General features: G+C 38.8%; 1 protein-coding gene across 5 annotated transcripts in view; it reads right to left on the bottom strand.

The window, feature by feature from the left end:
- The window catches only part of triob (trio Rho guanine nucleotide exchange factor b), a 107,473-nt gene that overhangs the window by 20,185 nt on the left and 63,370 nt on the right, over positions 1-23,918 (bottom strand). For all 5 annotated transcript variants that reach the window (XR_013284305.1, XR_013284304.1, XM_077527041.1 and 2 more), the window contains 22 exons: positions 21,515-21,710; positions 21,044-21,210; positions 19,584-19,703; positions 18,407-18,505; positions 18,246-18,338; positions 17,962-18,111; positions 17,762-17,876; positions 17,233-17,348; positions 15,759-15,881; positions 15,263-15,457; positions 14,820-14,935; positions 14,449-14,515; positions 13,550-13,659; positions 13,317-13,386; positions 12,763-12,852; positions 12,536-12,628; positions 12,340-12,451; positions 10,531-10,721; positions 10,341-10,442; positions 9,118-9,257; positions 8,828-8,927; positions 4,695-4,947 (listed from right to left, as the gene is read on the bottom strand). Coding sequence is in view for 3 of the 5 variants with exons in the window: in XM_077527041.1 (XP_077383167.1) it covers positions 4,695-4,947; positions 8,828-8,927; positions 9,118-9,257; positions 10,341-10,442; positions 10,531-10,721; positions 12,340-12,451; positions 12,536-12,628; positions 12,763-12,852; positions 13,317-13,386; positions 13,550-13,659; positions 14,449-14,515; positions 14,820-14,935; positions 15,263-15,457; positions 15,759-15,881; positions 17,233-17,348; positions 17,762-17,876; positions 17,962-18,111; positions 18,246-18,338; positions 18,407-18,505; positions 19,584-19,703; positions 21,044-21,210; positions 21,515-21,710 (2,818 nt within the window). In the remaining 2 variants the exon portion in view is untranslated. The remainder of the gene's footprint in view (positions 1-4,694; positions 4,948-8,827; positions 8,928-9,117; positions 9,258-10,340; positions 10,443-10,530; positions 10,722-12,339; positions 12,452-12,535; positions 12,629-12,762; positions 12,853-13,316; positions 13,387-13,549; positions 13,660-14,448; positions 14,516-14,819; positions 14,936-15,262; positions 15,458-15,758; positions 15,882-17,232; positions 17,349-17,761; positions 17,877-17,961; positions 18,112-18,245; positions 18,339-18,406; positions 18,506-19,583; positions 19,704-21,043; positions 21,211-21,514; positions 21,711-23,918) is intronic.

Consider the following 23,918-nt stretch of genomic DNA (forward strand, 5'->3'; position numbering starts at 1 on the left):
AATTTGTATTTTTTTTTCCTAATCTGTACCCACAGTTTAGTAAATTGTACACCCAGTTTAACAATCTGTACCCGCAGTTTACTAATCTGTACCCACAGTTTAGTAAACTGTACATGCAGTTTAGCACTTCTGTGGCGTTATGTAATACGCATGCGCACACAACGTTCGAGTGGTTGCTTGACAGCAGTATTAGCAGCGAACGGCTGCTTTATTCTTCTTCTTCTTCTTCTTCTTATTATTATTATTATTTTTTTAAATGTAATTTATTTTTTTATTTTTTTTATCTTAAACTGTAGACTAGTTCTGGCAGCTTAACGATGCATTCGGATGAACGGATGACGGAAAGATTAAGTTTCTTTAGCCAAATATGGCGTATTAATTGCGGAGCACAACAAAACACGTCTGCATTTCACCAGCCTTCAGGCTTAACACGGAAGTAAAAGAAAGAAAGAAGAAAAGTGTTCGAGCGCCTCACAGTGGCACAAGTACAACATTACACATCAACTGAATACACAAGTCTACATTTTAAGATGAAAAGAAGCAGCCGTTCGCTGCTAATACTGCTGTCAAGCAACCACTCGAACGTAGCGTGCGCATGCGTATTACATAACGCCACAGAAGAGCTAAACCGTGGGTACGGTTTACTAAACTGTGGGTACAGTTTGGCATTCTCACCTTTGGGAACTCCTTCAATATTGTTGGAAAACCATTTCAGGTGACTCCCACTTGAAGCTCACTGAGAGAATACCAAGAGTGGGCAAAAAAAAATAAAAAATCATGAGAGCAAAGAGCGACTATTTTGTTAAGTATATAACTCCACGTGTTCGTTCATAGTTTTGATCCTTCAGTGAGAATCTACAATGTAAATAGTCATAAAAATAAAGAACATGCATTGCATGAGAAGGTGTGTCCAAACTTTTGGCTTGTACTGTATATTAAGAGGAATCTAAATGGTAAAAACATGAGGTCAGCAGCCAAGGAGAGGGAAAAAAAACTGAAGACATACACAGAGAGGTCTCGATATTTGCCCTTTGCTTTGTTTAGGGTCTTGTGACACCTGAAAAATAGTCGGCTCAGACCAGTGCAAAGGAGTCCATGTTCCCATCAATATTTGTTTACTTATTTACAGCACACACATACATAAAGTACAGTATAATTTCTTTCAGGAATTTGTCATCCATTCTGCTGGGGAAAAAAAACCCCATACCAGATTGCATTCATGTTTGTGTCTGAGAATAGGAGAGGGGTTGATGGTGTAATTAAAGTGTCCACATCTTTGCAGGAACATGCCTGGAATTCCACAAGTGTCACCAATGGAGCATCTTTAGTGTGATCTATTCATCCCCCGGAGATATGGTAGCAACACAAACATTAGTCAGCGCAGGGTGGAGGCATGTTTTTTACAAGTAGAGGAACACGGAGTGGGGAAGTTCCGCTGGGTTCGTCTGGCTCTCTCTCCAGAAATGAGGACAATGCCGAGAAGCTCTGGCCACCACGAGCCACATTTAGGAAGGGTGTGGAGTTGGCATGCTTGATACGGGAGTGGGCCCAGCAACCGTATAACATAACATTTTTAGACAAAAAGTCCCCAAGAAGCATGTGATTTTTTTTCTTCAGCCTTCTGACCAATTCCACTGATATAGACTACAATTTTTTTCATATTAAAAGCGTACATTAAAAAAAGACAATTAAAAAAAACTAGCTTTAGATCTTGTAAACAATGATTGCTTCTATTCAATGAATTTGATTTACTTTATTAAGAAACATGCCAAATGCATCAGATAAAGGCACCTTACCCAGGTCAAGCAACCAGAACCTGCAGTTATGAGATTGTCCTTCCTGTGCTGAATCCATGGGGCAAAAAGGGTACAGAGACACTAAAGACTGGATTCCATGGGCCATGTCAGTCAAATATCAAGCCTCAGAAAATCCTTCTCGAAACAATCCCTTCAAAGCATCTCTGCATCGAACAACTAAAACACCATGCGAAAAATGATAAAAGCTTTTCTTCCTTGAATATGCGGACTGCGTATGCATGAGGTCCAGAGTGAAAAGGAAAAAAAAAGTCAAATGCAGCATGAGAGTTTCTCCATCCCGCCCTCTCTCCCTCCCTCACGAGTGGGTTGCTATAAGGACAGTGGGCAAGCCTCCACTGTACGTGTTCCAAGGGAACGTCTGGATCCATGCTGTGCATCTGCCGTATTACCCTTCGTTGGCGCACCCACTCGCTTGGAGGGGGCGGGTGCATATTTCACAGGAATACAAGTTATACACCATGCCGTGAAACAAATATAGATCCGGTTATGAAATGCAAGCGAAAGTTTAGTCAAAAACGTGTGCGTCATATTTGATTGTTCCCTCTCGCAACTAAAACCTTGGTCGAGAAATGATGGATTAAAGCACCTTAAGACGATCTGTTGTGCGCACATCACATACACAAAGGAGGATTTTTTTTGGGGGGGTCACTCTGCACGAAGTTCTTTTTGTCAAAATGTATTCTCTTTATAATTACTCAAGTTGATTTCTTTGTTAAAAGAACGAATACCAGGAATTGTTCAACTTGTCCATTCAATTGAAGAGGATTGTAAAGATTAGAACAGCAGTTGCGCAACTCCATGAAAACCACTGACTGCATGCATTCTGTCACTTAATAATCAGAGATTCAATTAAGAGTCAAGATGATCAGCTTCCATCTTCAAAGCATATCGAGTACAAGGACTCCCTTTGTTTTTCAGTCCTCTAGTGACTTCTAACGTCAATTAGTGACTGCTTCCAGGAATAAGTGAGATTTTCTCCTCTGAGCCCTTGAAACTCGTCACGCTCATGTAATTTGGGACAAATTGGCTTCCTTGGTGGTCAGCACACACAAAGGAATGACAAAGTAGCAAGGACCTTTTCTCATCCATGTCTACTTCAGCCTGAGCATTCCCTGCAGCCAGAAGCTCTTTTCAGCATTCCTGCTGACCACATAAAAACATACAAACAGTAGAACCAAAGAGAAGAAGGCTAAAAACAAGAGCTTGTGCTCGTAAAAACAAAGATGAGAGCTGCTAGAAGATAAGCAGTCTCACCTTCCCGGGCTGCATAAGCTAAAAACCCAAGCTGTGACTTCCAATATCATTTCATAGATAAACAGTGTCTCATCACATGAAAGTGCCAACACAATATTTGTCAGCCATATTGCCATAGAAACAAGCTGCCTTGCACTCACCCACACTTTAAGATTAGAGCGAAGCTTTAATGGTTAGATCTGTGAATATTGATGCTACTCTTTAACATGGTGCAGATTCATGAGAGATGACGTACAACTGCATACCTAAATTATTTTACAGTGCAATTTTTAACAGTACAGCGCATCTATAGGGTGTCTTTTTGTAATGCTGTTTCAGTAGTATGGGCAGAGGTAGACAGAATGCAGCAGTGGTGTCCAAAGTAGGGCCTTAGGGCTAGAACGGGCCCCTTCAGGGTCCAATCTGGCCCATGGAGAAACAATCTCCTCTTTAAGTTTCTTCTTAAAACTTAAAAAAAAAAAAAAAAAAAGCCAAACACAATACAGAAACACCTACTACTTGTCATCCCACTTAGTTGTCTATAACCCCTCGCCCCCAGAAAGCTGGATTTTTTATTTATTTTTGGCTGATGCAGCTTTCACTAGCCGGCATCCTCATCTCGGGAGTGTGAATTGGAGTCAGGTTAAGACAAATCATGGTTTACCGTTCCAACTTGTATCAAAGCTAACTGAACTGTTCTATTTGGTAAAAATCTGGCTGTATGCAAGCTGTTGAGGAAACGTGGAAATCTGTGTGGCAGGGTTTGAATAGAGGGATTTAAAAAAAAAAGCAAACTAGCTAAACTACATGACAGCAGTCAGATGAACTACACTTTTAAATAGATCAAAGTGATGCTTGGTTGGTGATATTATTGCATGAAAAAATATAATCTCCCCGCCAAAATACGTTTTCTGACTGATTTAAATCAATCTTTCCTTCTTTTGCTTGTATAAAAACAGCAAATCACAATGACAGTATTTATTTATATTTTTTGCCCTTTTTAGATTTACTCTAGTTCTTGTGATGCCAAAAAATAAAAAAATAAAAAAAATAATTCTTTTTTTTAAGTTTTAAGTTCCATATATATTAATATGGAAGTTTTTTTTTTTTTCTTAACAGACAATAAGAAAATAAATGTTTACTTTTGGAAAAATGTCCAATTAGTCAAAACAAGTATATAAACATGATTTTTAATAAATGAGCAACTGTTAATAAATGAACATTTTCGGTCAACAAGAAGTAACAAAATGGCTGCCCCCTGAGAAGATGGATAACAAAAAAAAAAAACCCAAAAAACATCATAGATTTTACAGCTTTATTCATAAAAAACAAATGCAATATTAATCTAAAAACCGTGTTTAGTGTAGTGGGGCTGCATAAAACCTTTTATTGAAAATAAAATTTTGGGGATAACTTCCCTATTTACACAACACATAGAAAATTGCTCTGTGACAGACTCACACTAATTGTCACAACGCGCTGAAATGAACCAGATGCGTGGAAATGCAGAGTTGAAAGGAGTTTTGTCATATGTGACGTGGCATGACTCCTTCTTGTGATTGGCTCCAATTCAGCCCTTAGATTCATATATATTACATTACACTACTGAAAGATTCAAGATGAAGTATAAAAGCCTTGTCCTACCTTTGTGGTTGAAGAGCCCTTCCATCTCCATGGACGACCTGGAGTGCGCGATACACAGCATGGAGCAAGGAACGATGCCCTCCTGGGCCGGAGAGCGGTCCGTGGTCCGGACCAGGCACCAGTCCGGCTTATCGTGGAGTCGCTCCAGAACCTCCACCGTCTGGCCTCGTCGCACTGTCAGCTCCCCGCTGCTGCCACCGTTGCTGCCCACAAAGTCATGGATGACCACGGTCAGCTCGCAACCACCCGACAGCTGAAACAGAAAGAACATTTTCATTTCTTAACAGTAAATTATGGCAACCAAAGTACATATTTGCTTTTTTTTAAATTTATTTTTATTTTATGCTGTCTATGATCTGTGATTCTAAATATGTGTATATATACTAGTGGTGTTCCATATCATACCTTCTACGATATTACCGGTGTATTTTTTTGGGTGATAATAATTTGAAATATCACGAAATTGACGTGGTGACGTAATCCATAACATTGTACGTCATGTTGTCCATTTGGATGTACACGCGTCGTTTGCTGCTGCATAAAAATGCCGGAGGGTGTGGCTGTAGCAAAAGTTAATTGCTGGAGCACTCAGCAATGATGACGCACTCTTTATGAAAAATTAAAAAACAGACTAATACTAGAGCGGTCGCGTATTGTTTGGCCAAGATAAACAATCCGCGGTGGTTATTTTACCGTGACTGGTAAGTCGCCGCCGAGTTGACGTGACTTTGTGATGCTAACCAGCCGCTAAGCTAATGTGCGCTTGATGAGAAGGCGTGCATGTTGCTATCGCGCTGCGCCCTAAAAGTGCACATTTGTGTTATTCATACTTGCTAGTAATGTCTGCAAGCAATCACGGCATTTTCTTGCTCCTCTGATTGACCAATCAGAGACATTCACGGCAAAAAGAAACACTCGCAGGAGGGTTGCCCGTTACAGCAAAATAAACAATCGCGGGGGAAACATATTTTTCAACAATGCCTGGGATGTACAAAGCATGACGTCACAAGCTGGCTGCTACTGTGTCATTGGTGATTTTTTTTTTTTTTTTTTTTGTCTCTACAACACGAGGGAGAAAAATAATGGACTTTCTTTACTCATGCAATTTGCCACTGACTTCTGAAGGTTTGTGTTTTCTTTGTATCTGCTAAGTAAATGCGCTTCAAGTGCTTTAAGCAGTTACTGTATGTTACAATTAAACCTTGCAGGGTAAAAGCTACCTGGCCTGTTTTTTTTTTTTTTACATTTCATTCCATTACGGTTGCTATATTTGCACTTTGTTTATATTTCAATTGTGAAAATATTTGTGTTTTCATTTTAAGATGCTCTACTCATAAAATATGGACATACTTGAGTAAAGTAAATATTCTTCCACAGTGCAACAAATTGTTAAACTGATATCATTCTGATTATCGTGTCAATCGGTCATTCATTTTCATTGTTGTCTTTGTGTAGAGATACAATAAAATTGCATACATATGCAGCAGAAGTCATTCACAAGTCACATGCTTTTTAGTAATGAATCTTTCCATTTTGATTTTCAACATACCCTTTGATAGTGTGGTAAAGCCAGCGAGCTGAGAAGTTGAGAAACTGGATGTGCGATTCTTTCCTCCAATTTCTCCATTGTTTTCCACTCCCTCATTTTGAGAAAAGCCCCAAATGTTTTCTAAACTCTGACAGCAATCAGACTGCACAACCCACTATGGACTGCCTTAATACCACTCAGAGCCTCACACGGCAATGAAAAAAATAAAAAAAAATATTCAACTTCCACTGGGAAAAATAGAGCAATAAAGTCAATCAATTTTTGATCCACCGTCAATGCAGTCCACTTTAAAATCCATCAATGCCTTCTTGAAAGTCTTACTAATTGCAGTTTGGCAACAAAAATAAACCAGAAACTCAGGGGTTGTCTGCAATCTCTTCTTTAGAAGCCAAGCGGTAGAGTGAAAAGCGGCGAGAACTTAAAAGGGTTCTTTCCTGTCTGGCATAGAGGCGAGCATCCTCTGTGAGTGGGAGGCTGAAGCAGCTGACAAGTCAGTCACTAAAACGGATGCACACAGGAACACGAGCCCTCGCATGCAAAAAAAAAAAAAAAAAAAAAAATACACAAACACACCAGTGTCACCGCCTCCTGAATGAGAGGTTTCACACAGAATCCTCACAGCGAGCATGAGAGATAAAGAAGCATTCAAAGTGAGGAAATTGACTGGGAATATTTATTTGCAAGTGGTATTGTGCTCTTTTAAAAGATGCATTCATGAGCCCTCAAAGGAATGAACACATAATAATATGTGTCTTACAAGCTACTGAAAAATTCAATGAGTCGTTAGGCATCAAACTGTTCATTTCTATTTAAGTCTTGCTTTTCTTGTTACATTGAGGGAGAAACAAGCCTGGCTTTGCTTTACAACCAGTGCGTCTTAAAAGTATAGAAATCTTACTTTGCGGTACTTGTTAGGTTTGCTCATACTGAGCGTAGGAGGACGGGACTTCTGTGGTGCTATTACCAGATATAACCAGTGCCGACTGTCCCTGCTTCCAGTGAATCTCTCTTACACAAACGCACGCAAACACGCGCCCACTGCATCAAATCAGTCAGATGGACTGTCACGCAACGCTTCCAAATGAAATGCGTTAAATAGAGATAGTTGCATATCCAAAGGCTGCAGTCGTCACGTGCAACAACAAGTGAATGAAGTGGGCGTCAGAAGAAAAAAAAAAAAACGTTCCTTTTGTATGCTTAATAATATGACACATGATTTAACATTTTAAGAAAACAAAGTCCAAAAGTTAAACAAGAATCAAAAGTTTAGGAGCATAAAAAGTTACTTGAAGAGAATCATAATCATCAAAACAGCCATGCATGGCACATACAAACAAACATTCATACTACCAATGTTTTCAATCAACATAACATGCATGTTTTTGGATTGTGCGAGGAAACAGGACTACCTGAAGAAAATCCAAACAAGCCCAGCAAAAACACGCAAACTCGACGCAAAATGCCACAATAATAATAATATAATATAATAATACAATGGATTTGCTTACATTATTCCCTATGGGAAACGTCATTTGAAATCTGAGCAAAATGAAAATCAGAAAGCTCTGGAATGGGCGCCACACTTTTCCTTTTTTTTTTTATTTTTTTTTTATTTTTTATTTTTTTTTAAGGCCCAGTATGCCGGTTTCACTCAGGAAAATGCACTTTTTAAATACAGGATGTACACACTTTAACTTTCTCTCAGTCTACACATCTGGGTTTATGTTAATCTTTGGTGGTGATTTTGTCCTAAACCCCCACCCCCCCAGCCTGTATTTTGTCATTTTGTGTTTGTTTCGCAAACTGCGGGACGTTTCTGTTGAAAGACAGTGTTTACACCCCTACAGCTAATCGCAGAACAGGGGAGGGGGCGTGTCGCAAACCGGGCCGGGCGAACGTGTCGGCTGCGTGACGTCACTCTGACTTATGGGTCATATACGTCCCTATACTAAAATATGAGTAGGGGCCTAATGACTTTGCAGGTTTGGGATGATATGCAGGACAAACATAGTTAGCAGGTAATATTACAATTTTGAGGGAGTTGATTTTTGTGAAAACATCATTTCCAATTTAATTTTTGCACTTAATGGTGGATTGCTGTTTAGCAGTTTTGCGCCATCCTTGACATTAGTTAGTTTTTTTTTCTTTCCTTTGTTGTTGGGTTAGGATAATTGATCTTTTATATGTGCATTGAGAAATGTATTATGACACATTAAGAGCACATACTTTGCACATATTTAAATTGGCATTTTTGTCATACATCTATCTGGTTTGCATTGCAAGTCCTTGGACTATGTGCCCCCCAATAGCACTGATGAAAAATTGTGGCCCCGGCATTTAAATTGCTAATCCCTGTTTTAGAGCATTCTCTATTCGGGCCCCTGTACTCGCCACATTTGGTTAAACCATAACCATAAATAATATGCATCTAGTCTTTTGCTCTGCCTTACATCAGGATTTTGGCCTGTTTTACTGCCGCTTCTCTGGTTTTGCATGGTGGTGTGCCATGTCAAATATGTGCCTTGGCTCAATAAAAGTTGGGACACACTGTAGTATACAAGTGTGAATGTCTGTGTTCCTCTACCTTATCACTGTCCAGTGTGTTCTGGGACGTCCTTGAGGCGATCGAGATGGTGTCAGGTTGACTGGTAGCATCTCCTTGACTGTCTAGCTCTTCTCCATCTCTGCAGGTGGACAAACAGTTTGGACATAATGTCAGTCTCAGTATAGTGTTCATTTTCGATGGAGGTGCATTGTTCGATTCAAACCCAGCCCAGCTGTGTTAACTGGACGCTGCGAGAGAGGATACACTTGCTCCTTTAGTGAGCGCTGTCAAGACGAGCACAACAAACAAGTGATGCTCTGTTAGCTTACCGTCTGCCTTTATGTTTGGCGGTGGTGGCTTTGGGGATGTGAATGGGCTCCTTCAGAGCACCGCGCAGGTGGACCGTTCGCTCCTGAATGACCTCACGAATGTGTTTGATCCAGTCCTGCTTGTTTTCAATGCTTGAAGCCTGAAATAAATCAACCGCACTGACTTTATCATTATGCATAATATCAAACAACTGTAAAAGTCAGCAATTTGGAGATGAAATTGCAAATGAAAAGTATCATGACATTTAAATATAAGGTGGCTTATAGGGTTTAAAAAAATAAAAAAAAATCACAAGCTTTTTTTTTTCCTGGACCCTTGTTGTGATTAAGGTGCAATGATGTCATGATGATGATCTTGTCTGCTAAATTCCACACTTCAAAGAGACGTATAGTGCCAGCATCTAATTTCTGTCAGTGACGCATATCTTGCTCGCCCTCCTTCACTTTGACACCAGCAGCACCAAGGCTGCAGTGATGACACATTACTTAAGGAGCAGATTTGGATGGTCATCACAAATTACACAGTGAGACACAGATACAGATTGGAAGACATCTACCACATATTCCCACATTTAAATTAAAAAATTAAATATACACTAGTTTAGGGATGTGCAAATGAGTTTAAAACAAAAGTCAAAAATTAAAAATGAGTCAAAACCTCAGCTTGGTGTAACTGGTAAAAACATTAGTATTAGTGTGGTGTGTAATTTACATGATACACTTTTTTTTGTACATACATAATGTGGCATGTAACATTAAGCTTGTGTTACATTTAGTTTTTAATTTAAAAAAAATGTATGTCAATATTTTAAGTTTTTTTATTGTAACTTTAATACCTGGGTTGTGTGTAATTTAATGAATAAAAAGCATATAGATTTTTTTTCTCACTGCATACAAGCTGTAGAGTTTGTCACTGGTTTGATCCACCAACTGTGATGCTCAAATTTCAGTGCGAAGAGCACAGTGAGGAGCAGAAAGCACAACACCTCCCCTAGTGGCAGTGAAGGGGATGGACCCAAGGCAAAAAGTTGCTCATGTCATTGTATGTTCAAGAGAATTTAGTATGAAATAGCAAACACAGTAAGTCAAACTGTGTTACTTGTTAAAGTGACCGTGTGCTCAGACTGCATAACATGAATCCCATAACACAGGACTAATCAATATATTTGTGATCGTGAACAGAAATAAAAATGTTATGAATACGTGTTTTCTTTATACTGCACCTTGAGCACGATTTTGTTGTCCGAGGTCGGGGTTCTGCCCACCCAGAGGGCAAACTTACAAGGGTCCCCCTCCACGTGCTCTGTCACTCCGAGCTCCGACGTCTGGGGATGTGAATACCACACGGAATACATTTCAAAGCTTGCAATAGCACAGCAATGTACTCGGAGCTGGAACATGTGAGTTACTCACAAACAGCTTGCTCTTGTAAAGGTATTTGCTACGTCCGTTCGAGTCTTTCACTTCTTTACTGAAAACCAGCGACATCTCAAAGAGGAAAAGATGGCGGTCACGGCCCTTCCGGATCAAAGTTTTGGGATCCCAAACCTGGAAGGACTCCTGAAGAATCAGTTCTCCCTGGGAGTCAATGTTCCCGTCAAACCCTGAGGTAACACGACAAAAGGCGGAGTTTAATTGTGTGTCTGTACAAATATGTGGGTGGCAAGTTGAATGCTGAGTCACAGTTTGTTTCACAATTTGTGCTGAATGGCAGTGATGACATTTCAGTTACAAAAAGAGCAGTTAGGGACAATAATAGACTTTGATGCGCTCTTTAGCCTTTTCACACTGCACTTAGCAGATGACGGTGTACCATAAACTAACTCAGTAATTGTTTATGTGGTGTTGCGAAATGCTGCGTGGTGGCATGTCAGACGGCGTTTACTGCTGACGCGTCCGAATTGAATGGGAATGCACAATAATGACTGATGGCTCATCCAATAGGACAGGTGATGGCGGAGTGATTTCAGAGTGACAACAGCAGGAGATTTTGAAAGAGTGAGTTGTAGAGTAACAACATCTCAATGTCCTGAGTTTTGGGACACAAGACAAATGACGTATTGTGGCATTGTTAAAGTCGACCCAACGATGGACCAATATATCCAATTTAGCATTGTTAACAACTAGTGCTAATTTCATCAAAAAAACTAAAAAATAATTTCATCAACACACATTTTTCACCAGACTAAAACTAGACTGGACTAGACTTGACTAAAACCCTCATTAATAAACAATAACTGGGACTAAATCAGTATGCATTTTCGTCGACTAATGAAGACGAGACGAAAATGTCCTTCACTTAATAAAAACTGGACTGAAATTTATGGACATGTTAGTTCATGAACAAAAACGGGATGAAAATAATATGATTTTGTAAAGTCTTGTCTCTGCTAATCTGTCTGATTCATGCTGAAAGGTTTAAAAAAAAAAAAAAAAGAGTAAATTATAGTTATAACTTTAACATATTAATTCAACGGCTATAACGTTCCAAAAATCATGTTAAATGTGACTGCTAACTAATGCTGGCTAACTTACTAGCTCATTGCATGGATAGTAGCCAGTAGCCACTGTTATTTTTTTACAGCAAAAAGATGAGAATATTTTATGTGTAATAGTTTTAGATTAAAAAAGGTTCAATATAATCTGCTGACAAAAAATATATATATATATATATACAGGGGTAAAATGGTTGTCCTGACTAAGACTAAAACGTTGACAGTTTTTGTTGACTAAAACCAGACAAATAAAATGAAGTTTTCTTGGACTAAAATGTTAAGATTTATAGTCGCCTAAAATGGACTAAATAAAAATGGGATGAGGTTGACTAACTGTGATAAAAACTTATAAGTGTGACTGAAATTGGAGTAAAACTGAGACTAAATTTAAAAATGGCAGATAAAATGAACACTATTAACAGCAACTTTAGCTTTAAACAAATTATTGCCGCACATCGTTCACTTCTCCTCTTCCTGCTACTTATTAGTAAAGCCAGAGCTTTTAGTTGAATCTACTTAACGTCCAAACTAGTGGGAAAAAGCACCAGGCTACTTACCCGCTTGCTAGGTTTGCATTAGCGCCAAATATGGCCAACCTGTGCCCTGCCTACTGTAAACACCCCATAAACCGGGTTCTGTACGAAAACGGTTTAAAATGGAATGACTGTATGTAAGTGGAGCACAAGTACAGTATAAAAAACGTGTGCGCGTGTGTGTTTAAACCCACCATCCAGCATAGAGAGGTGCATTGCATCATTGGCTCTTTTGGGGACACTTAGCATCACCTCAAGACCGTCCTTGATCTCTCCTTTTCCTTCCTCACAGCATGTCAATAGCTCCTAAACACACGGAAACAACAACTTAATAGAGTTTATTATTATTAGAATTATTAGTAAGCAACTTAGAACTGTGTTGTACTATACCTTAAGAAGCAGTTGATACTTAGTAATTCTTTGGACTGGTTTAATCAAGTAGGATGAAATAGAGTTGGCAAGACGATGCCTTTGCTGGATTTCCTGTAAAACCAAATAACACCAATTTGTCAACCATATGCAAACATTGTGGATTGAGTGATTAATTGATTTAAAAAATACCAATAAAAAGACACCAATACACAATTTTGATTTATATAGTGTTAGTAGTTACTTACATCGAAATATGGGCCAGCATGCTCCAAGATGAGCTGCGTGGAGTCGGGCTTGTTCTTGCAGTAGTTGACGTACATCTGAAATTTGTCGGCCTGAGTGGGAGAAACAACATAAACATTCAAAACAACAAATCTTGGAAAACATTTTTATATGTAATAACTTTTTTTTGGTGCAAATCTTACTTATGAAATAATTAACACTTGCAACCAGCTGTGCTTGAGAACTTTTTGATTTAAAAAGGAAGTGCAGTCAGGAGTAAAATAATAATAATAATGGGACCTCAAATAACAAAAAAAAGGTTCATAATAAATGTCATGGGCACATTTTGCTGCTCACAAAATGTACCAAGATGAGTGTTCAAAAGCAAACCTATTTGTTTATGTCCGTTACATTTTGGTTTTTTTTGCCAGGAGAAATCATGGGATATCTCGCAGTAGAAAAACATTAACTAACATTAGTGTGCCACACATGAATAAATGTGAATGTCAAAGACGTAAAATAAAATAAATCGTTATTGAACAGTCCTCATCGTGCGCCATTTTATGTTTGAACTCACCCAGGTAACAAAACAATGACCCACATCCTCTGGAAGCTGCTCATATTTCTCCAACTCCTTCAAGAAGATGCTGTGCAGAAACAGATACATTAAGTTGGATGTATTACTATGAATCTGTAGTTGATACTTTAGATGATCAACTAAATCACTTAGACAATACAGTAATGTATATCTAACACCCTACTGGATGTGTGTGCAGAGCCCAAAATGTAAAAAATGATTGCGCAACTGACTTGTGATGAAACTCGTAGAGGTCTTGCATGTTCCCAAAGATGATGTGCTCCTTGTTGACAATTCCTGGAGGAATCTCCTCCACACCACTGGTCATCTCCCAAAGATATGTCTACATGTAAAGGTATAGTTTATCAACATATACAGTATCTATCAGTAATAAAAAGGACGAATTCTAAAAGAAATTCCACTATTTATAAAAGTAAAATACATTCTATAGATATCAGTAACTAAATTGAAAAGTGTTGGCATATGACACACATGCAGTAACACCATATTCATATACAATGTATCTGCACCTAAGCTAAGACATCCTTAGTTTCGTGCAGACACAACCTTGTGCTTGTTTGGGTATTTGCTTTTATCACTCTGCGCCATGCTGGGCATTCTGGGGGCATTTCTTTTGACATATGTCCTGTGTACCTGACAGTTTGGTGGCTGAAAGTAAACTAAACTTTACACCACGTCTAAGTATTGGCACAGGTCGTGTAACTCAGGCAAATCAGCGCCTTCTTCTGCCATGTAAATAAGTGCTGTTGTGAAACAAGTTAGCTGTGTTGATGATGATGCTAAACAGCCTTTTTTAAAATGTGTCACGCTGCACCGGCTTACACACGTCTGCAAAAATACCAAAACTAAGTTTCGACTGCCCCTGTGCAGATGTACATAGCTTGCACTGGGCACGGAAATAGATCCCTTTATGTTAATGCGGCATACTTTACAATGTGTGCAAATGTGTAAATTGTCATTAACATTCCATCCATGTGGAACACTGTACGAAATGGTAAATGCTGTAAAGAGCGTGTCAATTATGGAAACATGAAATTCTGAATAAAAGGAATCCACTACCGCATCTTTACAAACAATCAAAGGTGTCTTTAGTAATTAATCTGTGACTTACATCCATGCACTCACGCAGATCTCTGACATAGGCTTTTTCTGTTTGGATCAGCTCAGCCATTATAAATCTACAAAGAAAAGGACAATGACATTTTTTTCATTTGGTTGACATAACTACAAAATCATATGATTATGTGGTTTTGTTGCCACCTGTGGTGAAACCAATCATATCGTACTGTTAATTCAATTGTTGGCAACTAGATGGCGTAAAAAACTTGAAACCATAGTTAACTAAATGATTGACTTTTATAGATTAAATTAAAATATTGTTAGGGCTACTTATGAACATGTGACACCATATAATAAATATTTATTAAGAGATTAACATCCTGAGGACATGATATGGCTTGGCCCTAGGTTTGTGTCACTTACTCTTTCCTCCTCGCCGACTTCCTCTTTTCCTCATTGAGCTCATGCGCAGCATCTCTCAACTTGACCTCTGAACCTGGAGCGCTCGCTGGGATGATGTCCAGTTGTAGCTCTTTACTCTGAAAACACATCAGACAGTCGCCATTATGTTGTGCACAATGGCCATGTTCGCCTTTCACCACTCACCACACTGTCAATATGTGCTGTGCATTTGGCTTCTCTTCGCACCAGCTTATTAAAACATACTGGCAAAATATGTTCTTTGAATTGAATTGAACAAGTCTACTGGATCACAAAATTTGTTAATATCACAAAAGCAAAGTTGTCACTAGTGAAGCCCTCAATCCTGCCAACATTTAGAAAAAAAAATCATCAAAGCTCACCCCAAGGTCTTTTATGTACGAGAATATTTTTTCCTATTGACATCATTATTGGTGAGCACTCACTGCCTTATTGGAGTCGGAGGAAATGCCGAGCGCCGATTCCAGGCAGGTCCTGTATTTGTCCATACGGAGAGAAAAGTCCCTGTAGCGCTTGTCCACCGAGGACACCCATTTCTTTATCTCCAGGGCATGGGCGTGGCCCTTGTCACAAAACCCGTCGGCCAGCTGGATCAACAGTTTTACACGCTCTTTGGTTTGCTGTCAATAGCGGCACATTGAGGGAGGGAAAGGTAGATAACACATAGGGGGCAGAGCGAGAGAGGGAGAGTTGGGAATCAGTGATTGGCACACCAGCGTGTTCTCCAACACAATACCGCCGATACCTAAAATGGAAACAATACGACACAAAGAATGGGCCTCCCAGTTGAGCGCAGGAGTGTGCAAACATACTCACAACATACCAATACAAGTAGAACATTTTCAAACCAAAAACGACAACTCATACTCCTTCCTGCCCCTGGAATAAAATCGATCAATAAGTAAAGGAACAAATTAGCACCTTAGCTGTGATCTGGAAGTCTTCATGCTCTTTCAAAAGCTCCTGTGTGTGGTGAATGCTGGAGCCAGTGGATGTGTGTGTGGACAGGTAAAATTCCCCAGTGTCGTGGATCCACTCCAAAGCCTGTGGAAGCGTACAATCACAATTTACGACAGGGATTCTAGTTACTTCATTAAATTTGACACCCCCCCCCCCCCTATTATCTTCAACCTATGAAATAGACATGGATACCTTTTTATAAGAACTTATTTATAGTATGTACTTGATAGCAATATCTCTACAGTTATTGTATTTGAGTGCACCTGAAGTAAATGACACCAACTGTTTCCTCTGACCATGTTGTCTGTTGTGTTAGCCAAACACCACAAGAGGGAGCCTTTATATTACAAACAAATTGATTTGAATAAGAAATAAAATGTGACCAGGCCCAAGTTAGCTGTGTTAGATTTAGCAGTACAGAAGATGATAATTTTACATCAAAGTGCAAACTCTGGTCATGTTTACGTTCTATGCTGCCTGAGTGGATAAAATAAGCGGTTCTCTTGCATTTAACAAACTTAGAATGAGAAGTTTCGGAAACATGTAATCATAGCTTCTTTTAAGACTGTCTTTGTTACATATTCTGCCAGTTCACACCACTTCCTGGACAAGACACACATTATTGCTGAGAAAAACGAACACTGAACTTTAAAAGACAGTCAAAACAATTTACGTCCTTTAAAAAACAACAAGTATTGATATTGATGCATCTTCTCTTTTTGCCAAACATAGCCATTAAATCAAGTCAAGATTATTTGTATAGCCCTTAATCAAAAAAAGAGACTCAAAGGGCTTCGCACACCAAAAGTGGACAAACAGTAACGCCATCCCACTGATCTTTCACCCCACAGGAGGGCAAGGAAAAACTAAAACGAGAAGGCAGCAGATGTGGGAATACCCCTTTGCAGGATGACCAGGCTGCAATAGATGCTGAGTGTTAATGAAAATGTTGTGAAATTTACCATGTATTTACTTCTGGCCAACTGAAAGCCATGAAAATGACATTAATATACCTCATTATTAGCTTATTTATTTGGACAGAAGGGATTCCAGTTTAGACTCAATCCCTGAAAATGGGGTGGGGTTTTTTTTCCCACCCAGAACTGTCATTCAGCAATTTTTGTACAAAAGAAAATGCCATGTGTCTCATGGCTTATTGTGCACCAATGAACACACAATTTTGATTTAAGAAGTGGAGATACCCTCTGATGACCATGTTTAATTATATTTAAATTTGAGAAATGGAAGTTTCCTCCAAAATGGCCACAGACAAGCTGAAAGGGTTCAACAACACCTTAAGATTAAAATGTAATTTTCATATGAATTCATTGGGGAATGACATCACACAATCACATTTTCTTTTCAATTACTTATGATTGTAAAATGAGTTCAGTATACTCACACACATTCAAAACACAAATACACAAAAACACACCTGCTTGGCGCTGCGTTCAAACACAACATATTGCTGGCACTGATCCAGCCGCCGCTTTCGCATCGTCCAGAAGTGGAGCACCCTGTTCTCTCTCTGCAGCAACTCATTCAAGATATCTAATGAAAAAACATGAACAAATAGTTTTGAGCTAATTAAACATCAACATACAAATTTGTTATCTTGAGAATAAGCCAAAGAGGAAAAAGATGATCACTGTGGAGATGTGGTAAATTATGAGACAAAGAGATGAAGGCGAGTTGTGTTCTTTTAACTCTCGACACAAAAAAACTGTACAGATCAAGCAGCAAATTCTCTCCTTTGACCTTTCAAGTCTCTCATCCCTTAAAGGTCCCACGCCTTTTCGCCCACGGTGCTGCTAATCAAAATACAAATTTGCCAACCATTTCATTGATTTACGTAACTATTAATTTAACTATGAAGAAAAGTCTCCTAAAATGTCTCCTTTTTTTTTTTTTTTTACCCCAAACATTGAAAATCAGCATGAAAATTTCAGTTCACACGCACTTACTTTTAACCTGAGTCTCCGGCGCTTTGACATGGGACAACATTCCAGGCATGTTAACGCTGTTCCTGTGCAGGTACTTCAGGAAGACGTCAGCATTGCGTCTAGCCAGCGTGCAAGCCTGCAAGTAGCCACAGAGACAACAGACTGAATGATTACACTGCTACACCTAACGGTGAATCTTAACGACAAGCAAGACTTCTTACCTTGAGAAAAGCCTCCTTCTGTTCCAGATGTTTGCTGACCATGGGGGTGACATGATCTGACTCGCTGTTTGGGCCCAATTTATCAGCACCACCGCACCAGTCCTCTTCTCTCTTGTACTCCTGCTCCAGGCTTTCCAACACGCTGCACACCTGAGATATTCATGCAGAAAATAAATCCCCATAAATATGAGTCTGCGTCACACAGGAAAAAATCCCATTAAACAAATATGCGTGTACTGTAAGATGGCATCTAGTATCTCTTGCACAGCCAAACACAAATTCACCTGTTCAGAGGTCTTATAGAAGGCCACGGAAGCATTAACCAGCTTGAGTCTGTCCTCCATCTTCAGCATCAGCTGCTGCCAGTGGTCTGCCACCTTCGCATTAAATGTTAGTTAGCATTTCAAAAATGCTCCTCTTTCAAAACGTGAGAGGAGGGAAAAACCTTCTCTGCACAGTCTCGGATCATGTCCATGTCGTAGTGGTTAGCCTGGAGTAGACCCTCTGCCTTCTGCTGCACCTGAAGTGCACTCTGATGGGTTTTCTACACGAGGGATGAGAAAAAAATGATTTATGACATGGTACAAGGAAAATTCCAGCTTCCTGTTCAGTAAGTGATTCTCTACTTTTTTTTTTTTTTTTTTTACAAAACAATTATCACTTAAAAAAGCCAAGGTGTACAACATGCACATGATGGCTAGAGAAAGCAAGGCTAATGCCTTCAAACAAAAGGGACCATGATTAACTCATTCACTCCCAGCCATTTTCACAGAAGCAATCACGTTCGCTCGCGGCTGTTTTACTGGATTTTGACTGATTTTGCAAGGCCCACAGAATATTGTGTTCAATTGCTATAAAAGCATGAAAGATTAAAGTCTCTTCTCTCATCAGGAAAAAAAAAGCATGTTTCTATCTGTTTCCGTTTTGCAGCAATTAGCATTAGAAGAGAGCTAAGTTTCATCAGTTTTCACAAATCTATTTAAAATTGTAAGTAATTGAGCTTTTTTTCTACATGGCCCTGGTTGATCTCCTTTGCTCTGCTGCCACCTGCTGGCTGTTTGTGTAATAACTACCATTTCTGCAACTGTTCTCTGCAGTTGAGAGGCTGCATCAAAGCCTTCTGTATGCTCTAGCATAAAACAACAACAACAAAAAAACGTATCAATACGTCTTTGGGACACTTACAACATAAAAAAAACGTATTTATACGTTATTGGGAGTAAATGAGTTAATATAATAAAACACGGCGAGAGAATGGACGAAAGCGAGTAGAACAAAGAGAATTCTATTTCTTGTGACAACCTGTGAGAAGGAATTGACATGTAAGAGACATGGATGTTGGTGACGCAAAAAGATCAAGGGTGAAGTGAAAGATAGCAACAAAGATTTTGAAGTGGAGGTACACAAACTTGGTCAGTATTAAATTGTCTCATTGAGAGAAACCTTGATTTGCAAAATGGTTTGTTACCAACTGATGTGTGAGAGATGATGCAACAGGAGTAGAATATGCATGGAGGTAATGTGACTCAAAATACAGTGTGACTGAACCACAACATGACTGCTGGCGATATATTCACACTCCACCCAGAAATACTCTTGACTGTATTTGCTTTCGATTTTACCTCAATCGCATGCTGAAATTGTTCGTGTTCCTTCTGCAGCTGCTCAGCCTCTTGTAACGAACTGGCCGTGATCAGCCCGGCGTTCAGCATGGACTCGCCGTTACGGATCCAACCCAGCACCTAAATGACAACGTGACAAATATTTCAATTCCATCGATTTGCAGTGTTCTATGTAATGCATGTGACAGCGACAATAATAAAGAAACCAGACCACTGCAGCTGTGATCATTACATACAAATTGACAAACTGCTTATGTCAGAGTATTGTACAACATCTTGTCACTATTCTATATTAAAATGGTTTCTATCTTTCACTCTGAGCTCTGTCTTATCATAAACTACTGTTACCATTGAGTCATGAGTATGGCTGTAATTTCATTATTCCCATAACTCTCTTGTATTGAATCTCATCATACTGCAGTGTACCTACAACTTCCTAATATTGTCGCCATTATTAACTCATTTTTTAAAACAAGTCATCCACATTACTTTGTATTCCAAGCGCCATTATATTGCTGGTAGAGTCATAACAAACAGACAACAAGCAATTAAGCGTGCACTTTCTCTCTGACTGACTCAGCATGCACACCTGCAGTGTGGCCCAAGCTCACAACTGCGACTCAAGCTTGTCTGGAAAAACAATGACGTAACACAGTTTAGACGCCTGTTTTCAACTATTTTATCAGGCTGGCGTTTCCTTTGCTGTTTCGATGTCCTGAGGCAGGACTAGTGAGTCTTAGCTGCTGAACATTAGATGTATGTATGCATATCATACCACAGCAAATTAAGCCAATATTAGTGAGTACCATTTGTTACACATGGGAAAAATATACATTATTATTATTTTTTTTTAGATCTACTGTATTATTATTTGATGTTTGTTCCAGTATTTTACACTACTGAGTGCTCAACATCCAACCATGCAGTACTCGATCGCTACTATTAATGTCCACTGCCTTTACATCAGAAACAGAAAGACAGAGAGAAAGAGAAAGAGAGAGCATTGACGTGAGGTGAGTCATCAGTCGACATCGTGTAGAGACAGAACCATTTTAGCATGCTACTGTGATATCATAGTAAGCTGTGGCCTGACACGCTATTAAAATCTTGTGAACTCTATTTCCACCACCTTTCCAACTAAATTTAATTACTCCAATCAATCCACTTTATTTCTACAGCACATTTTATAAACAAGCGTTTCCAAAGAGCTGCACATTGAGATCCGCGCGCTATCATACACACAAAATCTAGTAAAACCAACTATATAAAAAAAAAAACAGTCAATAAACTACTAAAATACAATAAGTAAAATAAAAAATGAATATATTAAAAATAATTTCAAAACGAATAAAAAAATATATATATTAAAACATTTTTTTTTTTTAAAAAGACAAAACACATCAGTGCTATTCAGATTATATTTCAGTGCCAACTTTTTTTACTTAACTCCAAGAATATACCTGTTTGACTTCAGCCTGAAGGTGTCTTAACTGGACACACTGCTCCAAATGCCGCCGGTGCTGCTCGGCCGCCAGGTCCAGCTCCTGCTGCTTCTCGTGGAGAAATTCCAGGAGATCCTGAACACGCGTGGCCATGTCTACATCTCGGTCACATAACAGGTCCACACCTGCACGACAGACACACACACATATTGTGACGCTTAACTAGCAATACTAATTCACATTTGATTGCAATTAAAACTGACTGGTGAAAACTGTATCGCAAGCATTTTATGAGGACTTTAGTGCATTTCGGAACTATGCAAACTGCACAACTGATCTTTACAAAATACAAGTCTTCTGTAGGGAAACTACTCAGGAAACTACATGTATGACAGATCATTAATTCAGTGACAATCAATGTGTCAGTTATATGTAAACACAACATTTGACCCTTCACAGCTCAGATTTATTTTTTTATCCGCCACTCACCCGATGCTTGGACCTCAGTGACGTACTGAAGCAGCTCCTGGCCTTGATGGATAACGTCAAAGGTGAGGTTGTTCATGGTGAGCGCCTTGTCTGCGTGATGCTGAAGCCTCTGCTCAGCTAGCGTCAGGTCCTCAGTGTCGAAGTCGCTCATCTGTTGGGTCAGTTCCTCGTTCCATGACTCCAGGTCAGAGATGATCTAAAGGTGCAAAGAGGAAAGGATGTTGTGAAAAAAGTAAAGTAGCTCTCCATAAAGATGAGAAACGTTCACAAGCTGTTCTTCGATCAATTTGTTCTTAAGTCATTCCTTCTCAAATTGAGGGTCACGTGTGAAATTAGGAAACTTTTTTTTTTTTCTCCGTATCATAGTGTCATAATTGCACATCCACTACAGTAGGTGGCAGGAGTTCTCTCATTGTGAGAGTGCGCAAGTATTAGCTCTTAAAGGGATACTTGACTCATTTCGCAATTTTCAGCTGTGAAAACCAAATTTTTTTGGCCAGAATACATTTGATAACTTTATTATTTTTCATGTACAATTAGTAACTTTAAAAAGTATTTTTTCTACTTGCTGTCCACTGATGATGACATCAGCTGTGCTGAGGAAGTAGGTAACGACCAATCATGGCTCAGTTTACTTACCAAACCCAGGAAACAGGTGAGCCATGATTGGCCGTTACCTACCGGTACTTCTTCAGAACAGGTGATGTCATCATCAGTCGACAGCAAGTAGAAAAATTAACTTTTAAAGGTATAACTGTCAATGAAAATTAATGAAGTTATCAAATTCATTCTGGACAAAATGTTACGTTTTCACTGCTGAAAATTGTTCAATGAGTCAAGTATCGCTTTAAAAACAATTCAATTTTATATACAAATGACACTATTTATAGTTGTGACAGATAGTTTTTTGGGGGGGTGGAGGGAAAAAAAGGGTTTTCTTCCTGGGAGTTAAAAAAAATATATATAGTACTTTTAAAGAATGTTCCATTCACATGCAAGTTTTCTTGAGGACACTACACCAAATACAATTTCGGTGATTCTACAGTTGTATAATCGAATGGGATTTAAAATAACGTTGTTTCTTCAATACTTCTTCAAAAATCACCCTTTTAAGGGTAAGAAAATTCCTAAGAAGAAATTAAAGTCTATCTTTACAAACATAATGGCAAGTACTGTAATTGTAATTGTCAACTTTAGGTGTTCAAAATGGACCCTGCACACCTCATGATGAGAAATTAAGAGCAAATTTTCTCCCTGCAAAGATAAATAATGATTATGAAAATCTTGTTGAAAAAAACTCTCAGCCTTTTTTTCGGATGTTAATATTGCAAATGTTGAAGTTTGCTGTCATAATGTGTCTGAAAGGAAAAAAGTGAATAAAAAAAAAAAAGAAGAAAGAAACAAAAAAAACATGAATAATAATAATATAGTACGACTATGGTATTATAACTAAATGATAAAACATGTTTAAATCTTTTGTGATGTATGGTAATAATTATTGTGTAGATTGATCAATTGCTGCCCTATAAAGGTTTAGATTAGGTTACACGTCTGAACACATGTTAAATACTGAGAGAAAAGCCTCCCATTCCAAAAGATTTTAATAGAATCTGTCTGTTACGTGCACATACAGACTGTGTCCTGTTTTGAATAAAAACATTGAATCTAAAGCCAGACAGACATTGTAACGCCATAACATGAAATGTCTGCCATAATGGGGGATAGCGTCTCACTCTGGTGATTTACGGCCGGTAAAACAGATGTAGCGATATGTTAGTGCTTGTCTTAAATTAAACAACCCCCGCACTGACTCATGACACAATAGAAACAGTGGCTGCAACAAGATGCAGTATAGGGACTTTTTTGTTTGGCTATATGAAATCCAACTTTTTCATTGGGTTGATAAGACAGATTGCTAACTTAATAACTACAAATGTAAGGCAAATTGAAGTTCAAATAGTCAGAAACACACTTTTTTTGAGTTTGTTGACATACCAGTAACAGAATAAAATTGAAAATTTGAGAACGTGTGCACTTAATTTGTATGGACTTACTTCATGCAAACAACTGATAGTATCATTGATGATACTAACTGTCAACGACAGTAAAACTTGATATGGGAAATGCTTTAGCAGCTGTCCTCATAGATCATTCAGATAGTGGACACCTAGACCTCAACCAGTGAGCATTAAGCATCAATATATATTTCCACACAAAAAGTTCATGATAAACCTTTTTTTTTGTACTGTGCTGCAGTCATTTGGATTTACACCCATAAAGTTCCCTCCATTGGGAACATGAGGTGGACTCGGAGTAATCTTGTGCCGGAGCAGACTTGCACAAATCCCCTAGCACTGCTTGACAATTTCACTAACCTGACAACCGAGGAGAAACTTACCAAACT

The sequence above is a fragment of the Festucalex cinctus genome, chromosome 7, assembly GCF_051991245.1.
Source record: "Festucalex cinctus isolate MCC-2025b chromosome 7, RoL_Fcin_1.0, whole genome shotgun sequence".
Taxonomy (NCBI): Eukaryota; Metazoa; Chordata; class Actinopteri; order Syngnathiformes; family Syngnathidae; genus Festucalex; species Festucalex cinctus.